Below are 11,173 nucleotides of genomic sequence, written 5' to 3' on the forward strand. Positions count from 1 at the left end.
TGGGCTGGGAAGTGGGTTGGCAGGCTGTAAGCCCCCCGCTGTCCTGGCCTTTTGAGGGCCACAGGTTCATGAGAAAGTGTTGCTCTGCTGAGTAAGGCCCATAAATGCTCCTTTAAAGACACTGAGAAGGAGAAGGCCTCGGGCGGGAAGTCAGCTATCTCCTGTTTGAGGAAGTGATTCGCTACACACCCAGGAAGGCCGTTCCTTACTAACCGCAGAAGCGCCTGAACCTGGGTGATTATAAGTTCATCACGGGACAACTCCAGCAGTCACAAACCCTCTTGCTGTGTGACCCTGAGAGGCCCCGGCACAAGATATGGACACAACAACAGAAGCCGTCTCTGTCACTCAGTGCGTCCACGGCTCCCCACCCAGTGCCTGAGCTGGCGGAGTAAAATGCACAGCGTACACAGAATCAGACAAATGGGCTGTTCTGGTGCCTCCCAGCACAACAGATTTTGAACCGAAAGGAGAAACCACAAGAGCTAAAAAGAAAAAATGAAATATTTTACCTCAGAAGAAAAGAAAACCACAAAACTAAGCTGAAGAGAAGATCTGGGGGAAACGTGTAGCATCCTCAACTGTTTGATGGGCTTGGCTGTGTGGCGATCACTGAAGGTCATTCCCCACCGCTTTTCTAATGACAAGGAAGGAGAAATTGGCCCTGACTCATACGGCCGGCACACAGATCACACCTAATTGGACCCATGTGGCAACTTACAAAAACTATGAGTCCAAAAACAACGTTCCAGAAAGAGATACACTAACAATTAGCATCCTCAGCTGTGATAAATGTCCGGAAGAGTCCAGAAGCCTGACCCCACTCCCAGAATCCTATCAGTCCCCGAGGACAACTGGAGGGAAGATGGTTCTCAGGAAAGGCCTGGTGACTCGGTCCTGGTCCTGGTCCTGGCCCGCTGGCGGCTGCTGAGCCGAGAGCACTCGGGGTGCAGTCACCTGGTTAGGAAAGCACCGTCCCCTGGTGGGTATATTTTACCCAACTGGCAATTGGGAGCCAACATAGAACAGCTCTTTACACTTGGGAAAGTATTCCGTAACAGGAACAGAAATGATGTGAAGAGGAAAACACAGGTCATTCCTCAACTGACCCTGAGGGAAGGGCACATTGCTGTCTCTGGAAAAGGTTCTGATTTGCTGTGTGGCCCTGTGTGGGGCTTCCAGCGCCCCGCCATCCTCCAGGGAGCACACGGACCATAACAACACACTTCACATGTTGAGACACAGCACTCACCAGCTGTGCTCTCACACCAGCAGGCTGACTGCCCCCAGTGTGGGGCTCAGACTTCCTTGAAAACTGAAGCTAATGTCACATTTCAGGACAGACAGAACTGCGGTCCTGGGAATCCAACTCTGCGTGCAGAAACACACCTAGTATTATGTTCAGACACTCAGAGAACAAGGAATCACTATCTTTGAGCGCACAGTCATCTCGATGATCCATCATTTCCAGCAAGGATGAAAAAGAGTCGAACCAAAAGCTCCCCGGACACTCTGATCCCTGCACAGGCTTAGTGAGACCTAACAACCCTCCGGTGCAAACCGCTTCCTGGGTTCCAGCCCGTGGAATCGGGAGGCACTCATCTCCTATTTCTAAGGAGTCTGACTGTGTTAACTGTTAATTTTGGAAGCTGCCTCACACTTAAAGAAAGGCACCAGATCCTCTGCTGTGGATGCCACGACCTGAAGCTCCCTGTCACTGTGTCAGAGTTTCCTAAAAACAGCAGCTGGAGCACCAAACCCACTCAGCCCGTTGGAGCCAGTGAGAAGCCCCTCTCGGGTCCAGCCCGACGCCCTCCACTCCGGCAGCCGGCAGCCGGCAGCCGCTGTGCTCCGGCCTGGTTACTCCCTCATTTCCGGGCTCCGCGGCAGCCACGCTCCCATTTGTCCCGCACTCTTCCTGCGTGAAGCAAGCCTTCTACAATCCAGGCAAATGACTTTACCTTCTGGGCCATGGTTCCTCTGCAGAACATTGTTCTTCCCATTTTCCAAGCTGTTGTGTTTTTAAAGTCTCCCTTTACTTACCTATATTCAAAATTTCACATCCATGCACTCATGCCTTTGCTTTTTTGAAACAAACCTCGTATTTACTTGTTTCCCTCTTCCTACCACAGGGAGTCTGACTGGTGGGCTTGGGTGGGTTTTTACCTCCACATCTGCACGTGCTTGGCTGGCTTTAACTGCTCTTTAAGGAGCCAATCTGAGATCAGACTTTCTGTATTTTGCTTTTGTTGCTAGCCGTACCCTATGGAACTTCCCACACATCCTGCGGCCTGGCCTGGCTCTAACTCATTCCTCGGAAAGCTGCATAATATTCCACGCTGTGGAAGCACCATAACATAATCACCCTTCCAATTACATATATTTTGTTTTCATTTCTGCTATTTGTTCATTTAACCCTGACTGTCGTAGTGCCATGAAATTCCTATGCTTCCCTACCTATTGGTCAAAGTCAGAATGTTCGGGCACACTGTGAGCTCCTCCTTTCCTGTGCCAAGTAGAGACCCCCCCGACCCTGACATGGGGATGCACAACTAGACAACCAGTGAGGATGCCCCCTTCCCACCAAGTGCCATGATCTTACACCTGCTCTCTCACCCTGGACTCTCCAGGGGTGACCAGCACCTGCAGGACTCGACATCCAAGTCTCTACAAGGCCACCCACATGCCCCACTCTACCCACTCAGAGCTGGAGACCTATCCACGCACCTGACAGACCCTCCAGCCAACAGCGCTGCCCCCCAAAGCTGCATGCACTGCACATTACATCACACAGCGACTCCCTCCTTCAAACTCTGCACTGCGAGCTCCAGGCTGCCTTTCCCCTGATGCCTTGTCTGACCCACCTGCACTTGCACAAAGTGCAGCCGTCTATATTTTTGTAGTGAGAAACTCTAATTTGTTACGAGAGGAACATTAACAAATAGCTTCAAACTGGTGCCTCAAATTTTACTAGTAACACCTATCAATAAAGATCAGAGCAGTGGGAGTGCCTTTGTTCACACAAGGTCATTAGGCTCCCCCCAAACGGTTTTACTCTCCACTTTGACAAAGAGACTGAGGTAGAGCCGTGACTGGCGTGGCTCAGGTGGTTGGAGCATCACACCATAAACTGAAAGGTCACGGGTTCCGATTCCTGCACAGGGCACATGCCCGGGTTCCTGGTCAGGGTGCCTATAAGAGGCAATCAATCGATGCTTCTCTCCCTCCCTTCCCCTCTCTCTAAAATCAATTTTTAAAAAAATTTACACCCATGCACATCTTGCAACTAAGACAGGATGTGCCAGTGCTCTCATTCCCCAAGCACCTTCAGGAAGGTGTGAGTTTCTATGCACTCAAATGCCTCATTAGCTTCAGAGAAGCAAACCTAAATGTTTCTACCAAATGCTACATCCCAGCCAACTGATTCCATCTACAGGGCTTCCTCAGGAGCCCAGGTAGGGCTCACCTGCCCAATGCCTTTTCCTACTGTACCTGGGCTGCCGGTGGCACTGCTCAGAGAACCACCTTTGGATTTCTGTATTCTGATCAAGATCCCATCTTCGCAATTTTCCTCCTCTCTAACCCCGACCCCAGCACCCCGTGACCAGTGCCCCAGAGCAACCAGGCCAGCATTCTCCGCAAAGTCAGCCCTCCTCTCCTTCCCAGCCCCTCACTATCTCCACCCCAACCACCACCACCACCACTGCTCAAATCCAAGATCATGGGCAACAAAAACATATAGTACTAAGTGATGAAGAGAACAATAATGTTGGCAGAGCACAAGAGTAGGTTCAAATCTCAGTTCCGCTCTTACAGTCTCGGTGACTTAGGGTAGATTATTTAAATTCTCTAAGTCCCCCTGCCTCACAGTCAAAGTCACGAAGTTGTGAGAATTTAAGTCACAGTGAGATAACGCACACGAACTAGACTCAGTCTGCATCCCTTGCCACCCCCGCACACATGCACAGCAAGCACACCCTCCTGCCCAGGCAGGACCTGGAGCCACAGGCTGAAATCACCCTTGGCCCTGCGCCCGGCTGCTCCCCAGGCTCAGCCCAGGTTCTGCACATTCGTCTTTAGGGGTTAAAAATAGCACAGGCAGCTAGCTGAGCTCGGTTAATAGAATATCCAGGTTAATTTTAGCATCAAAAAGCTCAAGAGAATATAAAAGCCCTGATGCCAAGAACCACATGTGGCCAGTATGGCCGCTTCTTCCACCATCCAGGGCGCGCACACACACTAACATCCCTGCTCTCACTGTCCTGAATTCACAAAATGTTTTCTCTAGCCGAGAAAACAATTCCTTCTTAACCCCGTGAAGGCACTAATACTGCCAATAACTATTTTAACTTATTGAGCAGTACCCCCACCTCATCTGATCCTTACAGGACACGGTGATGGTCATAATACTGCTCCCCATGAAGGACATCAGGTTAAATGCCACACTTTTAGCAGAGCGGACTTAGACTCCTGAGGTCCAATCTGTTCACCATGCCCCCTCCTCGCTGGCTGAATGGCCAAGGGAGGTGCAGACTAGGGACCCTGGCCAGGGTTCCCTGTTTTCCTCTCACTCCACGCCCTGCCCGAGGGACTTCCTACCCCGGTGGGGTTGTGCCTGTGACCAGGTAGAGGGAGGGCCGAGGCTAGGGCGGGCCCACACACAGAGCCGCGTTTTGCTGAATGGGAGGGACTGTCAGGTCCAATGTGCTTATGCTGGCCCCGGACTGCCATCGCCCTTCTTGGTGGACAAGCTCTAGTCTTTCACAGAAGGGACGGGAAAGCTTGCATGGGGCCCACTGCACACAAGAGAAGCGGTTGCAGGAAGGGAGAGACAGAGTCAGGGGAAGACCTGAAGCTCAAGGAACCAGGCGGAGCTTGGCCTCACAGAGGACACACATAACAGACCCAAACTGTACCCTCAGATGGAGAGCAAGGGTGCTCTGATATTTAACCTGATTTCCTTGCACTCTGAACTGCAAGGCTAGGCTTTTTTTTTTTTTTTTTTGGCTTGAGAGAACACCTTTGTATGTTGCTCTTAATTGAACGCATTCATCAAGATAAGATGACACTGAAAAGTGAATAGCAAATACCATGGCAAAAGAAAACATCACCGGGAAGCGAAGCTATCTCGCAATGCCCAAAGGAGTGCTGGGTCCCAAACAGCACCGCCCAGCAGAAGTGCTGCCATGGTGGGTTCCTCCCCGTCAGCACCCACAAATCTCCAAGCAGCTTGCCTCCCAGGGCTGAAGTCCTGACTCATTGAAAGTCAGAAGAACACACTTCCTCAAACTGCCGTCTCGTAGGCAGCACATTCAGTTTACACTACATGAGACACTGGCGTAAAAACAGGTAGTAACTGCTACCAAAGACAGACAATGTTTGAGATGGTTAAGTATCCTGAAGAGCTATTAGAAATGACACTGCAGTCCTGGCTGGTCTGGCGCAGTGGATTGAGTGCCAGCCTGTGAACCAAAGGGTTGGTGGTTCGATTCCCAGTCAGGGCACATGCCTGGGTTGCAGGCTGGGTGCCCAGTTGGGGGCGTGCGGGAAGCAACCACACATTTTTGTTTTTCTCCCTCTCTTTCTCTCTCCCCTCCCTGCTCTCTAAAGATAAATAAGCAAAATATTTTTTTAAAAAACACTGCAAGACTTAAGTGGGGAAGAAAAACATGTTCTTCAAGAGCAGGATTCAAAAATTACAATAAAAAATACCTCACTTCTATTTGGTACCTTCTTATATATTATCTCATTTGTAAAAGATGGAATGAAAAAGAAAGGGGAAGAGTTAAAAAAGAGATTTTCCCCCAAGTTTAGCCTCTCAATGAAACCAAGTACCATGAAACTTTTCAAAACTTACCAAAACATTTAAGCTCTAGAAGCCAAGGCTCCTATACCTAAAAAACTTCATCTCCTCCAAAGTGTTTTGCCCTTTTTCTTAGCAACAGCAGTAATATTTCGTAGTGGCATAACTTCAGGGAGAATCTTTCTTTTTGTCTTTTTCTGGGAGTGAGGGAGGTGGGCGTTAACGTAACCCCCAACAACAGTGTCTTATAAGCTCCCACCAGATGCAGGAAACAATAAGAGCCTGCAATTTGCAGATGGAAAAATGAGGCTCTGAAAGGGGAGGATACTCGCCCTGGGTCATCTAGCAGGCCAACAGCAGACACGGGGCATGTGGCCAGCTAGCCTGGAGACAAGGCTCAGAGATGAATGGACCGCTCAGCCAGTGTCTCCCCAAAGGAGAGGCAAGCATGCATGTGACCTCGCATGCAGTGCCTCATGCACATCTGCTCCTCCTCCAAACCCACTACAGTGCCCCTCATCATCACGCCTTCAAGATCAGGGCATTCAGGCAAGTCAGAGCCAAGACCCGCCACACACAGAGGACTAGGATAAGAAATGAGCACACCACCTCCCGCCGGGTCATCATCAGCCTGTTCTACTAACAGGCTTTCCCCCAGGTGAAACAACACTACACCCAAAGCGGCCCACTCACAGGTCACCTTCAGGGTCTCCGGCCCAGCCCAGGCTCTAACTCAGCAGCACAGCCTTGTCCACTTCTGTGCTCAGAAGCAGGAGGAGGCCCTGCCTGTTCCATGCAGGGGGCCGTGGCTCCCTGCATGCCCATAGCCACAAAGGCAAGACACGGAGGTCGCACCCCTGTAGCCCAGCATTGTAGGCAAAGTCCCTCCTCGGAAGAGAGAGACAATGGGCTTCTCAGAGCTGGAACTGCGTTCACGGAGTTGGAGAGCTGGTGCGCGGGCATTTCTGCCTCCCTGCTACCGCTCCCAGACACAGGGGGCGGGGAGTGGGGGAGGCCCCGAGGGCTCTAACAATACCCAGTCCCCACATGGGGTTAGAGACGGCAGATGTTCCCGTCACTGCACTAATCCTCAGCTGAGCCGGGTGCTTCTATCGCCTGTTTAAAGTGCAGCACACAAGAGACCGCCTAACCAAGCAGTGTCTTCTGACCCCCTTCTTCCACACCAGGCCCCTCTGTGTTGGGGTCCAGGACCCTCACAGAAGCGTGCACACAATGCCCAGTAGGGCTGCTTCCCCAGGACCTTTGGGTGCCTCCTGGCCCTCCTGCTTCACGCACTGTGCCACCCTGGAAATAAATCAATGCTCTCTGCTCAACAAACCAACACTCTGGAAACCTGCTGCTCAGAGTCGGAGTCTGGCTGGCTGTGCTGTCCCCAGACCCATCCCTGTCTGCTGCACCCAGAACCCTGGCACATTCCCCCACGCCCCCACTCCAATGCCCCCACCATCTCCTCTTGGTTAAGGAAGAACCTCAAATCTTCCTGGGGGGGCCCAGACCCAACTCACTGGAGCCAGGCATTGAGTGAGGGCTCTTGCCTGAGGGAACCCTAAAAGAGGCACTTCCCCTGCCCCCACTTCAGGTGGAGTTCAACACTGACTCTCTCGGTGTGAGATTGCAGCAGACATCACCCAAGTAAACACAAGAAGCCCTCTCCGGGCTGACTCCTCGAGGCCGAAGTGCTGCCACATCCTATCTGCAGTGCTTCTGAGCCAAGTATCAACAGCGTCTCAGCAATGATCCATAAACCAAAATAAAGCAGACAGGAAACAACATGCTGATTTAGGGTAGCTGGAATTCCTCCGGCAGCATCAAATGTCACCAACAACTGACACTTCAGCAGTCACTGGGTGCCTGGCTCTGTTCCCCGTGGCGCCTTTTCACAAGGGAATACATGGGAATATGGAGTACTACCAGGGACAGGGGTTTCAGCAGGCAAGAAGGACCCTGAGGAGGAAGGCACTCTGGGGCCTCAGAAGCCCTCTCCAACATGAACTGTCCTCTCGCCCGGCACATTTATGGCATTAAGGGATCGATAATTCCGGGCACCGATCTTGTTTTGAGGGGGAAAAAACTTGCACATCACCCTCCCAAGATAAAACACAACTGGCAAAAAGCAAATCTCTCCAGATAAACCCAGGAAGTCCAGATATAGCCCTCCAGCCCACTCCAGAATCTGCATTTCATTTCCCTCCCCCAGCTCTTGAGTCCGGTGAGAAAGGCAGAATCCTCTCCGGTGACAGGGCCTGCCTGAATGGAGAGCCCTGCTGGCCAAAACCTCCCTCGCCAGTTCTCAATGGAAGGTGGGGGAGGGGTGGCTCCACTGTTGCCCTGCCCTGAGGGAGCGCTGGGCCAGAATGAGCTCCACTCGTTCATACCTACACACAAAAACATTCGCCTACACAGATTTGTGCACACAGAGACACATGCACACACAAACACATACATGCACATCTACCCACACCGCCGTGTGCACACACAGGCAACCAGTCCACAGCCGGACCCAGCCCCATCCCCCTGGGGGAACATGTGGAAGAGCTTACACGTTCGAAGAAAAAGAAGTTTCTGGGTGCAGCAGCTGAGGAGAGATGTCAAACCCTGAGATAGGTGGGTTTGGCACCTGAAATACAAGCATCCAGAGTCCCCACATACGCGCACACTCATGCACACACTCCCAGCGGGGACAGGACCCAGGTCCTGCGACGCACCACACCCCCCGTAAAGAAGACCCCACCTCCGACAATGCACCTCCAGGGACTTGGGGTCGCTTTCGGCCCAGAGGAGCTGCGGGGAGCTGAGTCTCCCAAAACCTCCGGGCCCGGCTCTGCCCAGTCACCGAGATCTGGGAGAGGTGGGGAGGGGCCGTGGTTGGCGGACCGGCCGGTCCTTGAGGAGGTGGAGGGGGCGCAGCCAACTGACCGGCATTCTCCAGAAGGTGGGGGGGGGGGGGCGCAACCAGCGGACCAGCAGTCCCCAGGAGGTGAGGGAGGGACCTCAACTGGAGAGTGCTCATCTCCAGGAGCTGATCCGGGACCTGGAGGCGCCCCCCCGCTAGACCCGCGAAGACCCCGCTACCCACTCCGGCTCCTGGGCACCCACCGATCTTGATCTTCACGCTCTGGAAGACCCGGAGCCCCTCTTCCTCCACCGCCATGCTGGTCGGAATTCGCGCGCTGAGCCCAGCAGAGTAGCCCGAGCCAGAGCGGCCGTGCAGTCCCGGCGCTCTGCGCCCTACCCGGCGGCCGCCAGGTCTGGGGTGCCCCCGCCTCCTCGGCTCCACCCTCGTGGCCGCCCATTGGTCCTGCTTAGCTTCCCATTGGTGGAAGGCCAGCAGAGGGGCTGAGCAGGACGGTTTCGCCCACAGTGCGACCCCAACTGCCTATTGGCCATAGGCCGAGTCCTGGAGAGGGGCAGGGTCAGTCTCAGAGGTGGGGTAGGAAAGGACAGAGAAGGGGGCGACCACGGCTAGGAGTGCGGGACCTGAAGGGTATACGGGGATGGGGGCAGCGAGGCGGGGCGGCAAGAGGGGTCGGGGGTGGTGAGGCACACAGAGGGGACTGGGTGAGGGGGGAACTTGGTGGTTCACGAGGAGGGGTCGGGGGAAACCAGAGGGGGGCCCTCCAGGTGGATGGGGAGAGGTGGTGCGCTGTGCTGGGAGGACCGGGCTGGGGTGGGGCAGGAACTGGGCCAAGTGCACTCTGTCAGCTCTCACCCCAGGCGTCTGCAGGGTCCCTTCCTCACTTCCTTTACTGGTCTGTCTCAAGGTCCCGTCCTGACTTTCTCTCCACTTCCCTCCTCCCCATTATCGTCATAGGGCCCTGCATTACACACACACACACACACACACACACACACACACACACACACACACACACTGCATACACAAAAATACAAGCATAATGAAGATAGGGGTCTTTTTTTTTCTCTACTATATTCTCACTTCCTGTAAAAATAAAAACAAAATGCTTAAGTATGTGTTGAAAAATGAAGAACCATTCTTGACCCTACTTGAGCTTCTTTGCAGGTCCTCAATCATCTCCTTGAGTTCGGCCTCTCAAGGCCTTCTTTGTGGTGTTTACTGGTGGTTTAACGGAGGTTAGGAAAGCCAGCTTCTTGGTTCAAACCTCAGCGTTGCTACCTGTAACTCTGGGACCTTGGGAAATTTCTGTAGTGTGTGCTGTGGTGTGCCGTCCAGACTTTCCTCCTTAAGATCAAGGCTTTGCCTCCACCAGGATAACTGCTTAGCACCCCACCCCCCCCCCCCCCCCCCCCCCCCCCCCCCGCTCCTGAGTCTCTCAGAGGATTGGCTGAGGCCTGTGTAGCAACTGCATTGTGGTCAAGCTACTTCCCTGCACCATCCTTCTTCCCTCACATGGTCCTGGGACTTTTTTTTTTTTTTTTTTGAGAACACTCCTGATAAAGTCCTGCTTCAGAGTCTGCTTCCAGAGGAACCCAGCATAAGACTGTTGGAGCCAGGAGTGTCTAGAGGCAGCCCCATGGTGGGGGTTGAGAGCCAGATGCCCACTGGCACAGGGCTGAAGGCGCGACAGCCTGCCATGCTATAGCAGTGGCGACTGGAACAGAAGCCTGTGGCAGGTGCAGTGTCGCAGGCACTAGAGAGTTTGGGGAGGTGGCGATTATTTGGACTACGGAATCAAGTTGCTCTTGCTGAGAGCAAAGCAATGAAAAAAATCATCCATTTAAAGTGTAGCAAAAAAGAGGGCTTTTTTGGTACCATGTAAAGACACCGTCATCTCCTACAACCAAAAACCAAGAACGCTGTGGGTCAGAGCCAGGACTTAGTCATGTAGATAGCAGCGCTCAGGGAAAAATTGAAAGCTCAGCCCAAGGAAGGTTGCTGTGCCAGAGTCAGGACACTGGTTGGGAAAACGGGAGACCCTGGAATTTGGGGGGAGAACCTCTGGATTAATGCACTCAAAAACCACGAATTCCAGATTTCCCTGAATCTTCTGAACCTGATGAGGTGTCCTGTTTCTCCCTGTTAAAGGCAAGTGCTCTGTGTGCTCAGAGGTGATGCAGAGACTTCTTGCAGGACAATGCATACATCCCGATGGTCTGCCTCCAGCGCACTTCTCCACAGCACTTGCACAAGCAGGGAAGGTCCTGTCTGCAAAGGAGCTTCAGGATCTGGGAAACCTGTGCCAGAGGGAGCTGGGAGAGTTAATTGCAGAACCAGATCCAGAGAATGTTGGATTCAGGGGAGGCATAACATAAAGCTATGGTCAGATCAGAGTTTACTGACATGGGATTGTTCAGCCATGATACAGAGTTTGGCACTCTGACAAGTACCAGGTGCCACTGGGATGGATTTTGGAAGTGTGTACAAATTGA

The 11,173-nt window shown here is 52.9% G+C and overlaps 1 protein-coding gene across 1 annotated transcript in view; it reads right to left on the minus strand.

The window, feature by feature from the left end:
* RASA3 (RAS p21 protein activator 3) overlaps nucleotides 1-9,081 on the minus strand; it is a 115,726-nt gene extending 106,645 nt beyond the window's left edge. The window contains exon 1 of the mRNA XM_037125672.2: nucleotides 8,921-9,081. Coding sequence (XP_036981567.1) covers nucleotides 8,921-8,975 — 55 coding nt within the window. The 5' untranslated portion in view covers nucleotides 8,976-9,081. The remainder of the gene's footprint in view (nucleotides 1-8,920) is intronic.
* Nucleotides 9,082-11,173: the final 2,092 nt, after the last annotated feature.

The sequence above is a fragment of the Artibeus jamaicensis genome, unplaced genomic scaffold (genome assembly GCF_021234435.1).
Source record: "Artibeus jamaicensis isolate MK-2021 breed Jamaican fruit bat unplaced genomic scaffold, CSHL_Jam_final scaffold_833, whole genome shotgun sequence".
In the NCBI taxonomy this organism is placed as follows: domain Eukaryota; kingdom Metazoa; phylum Chordata; class Mammalia; order Chiroptera; family Phyllostomidae; genus Artibeus; species Artibeus jamaicensis.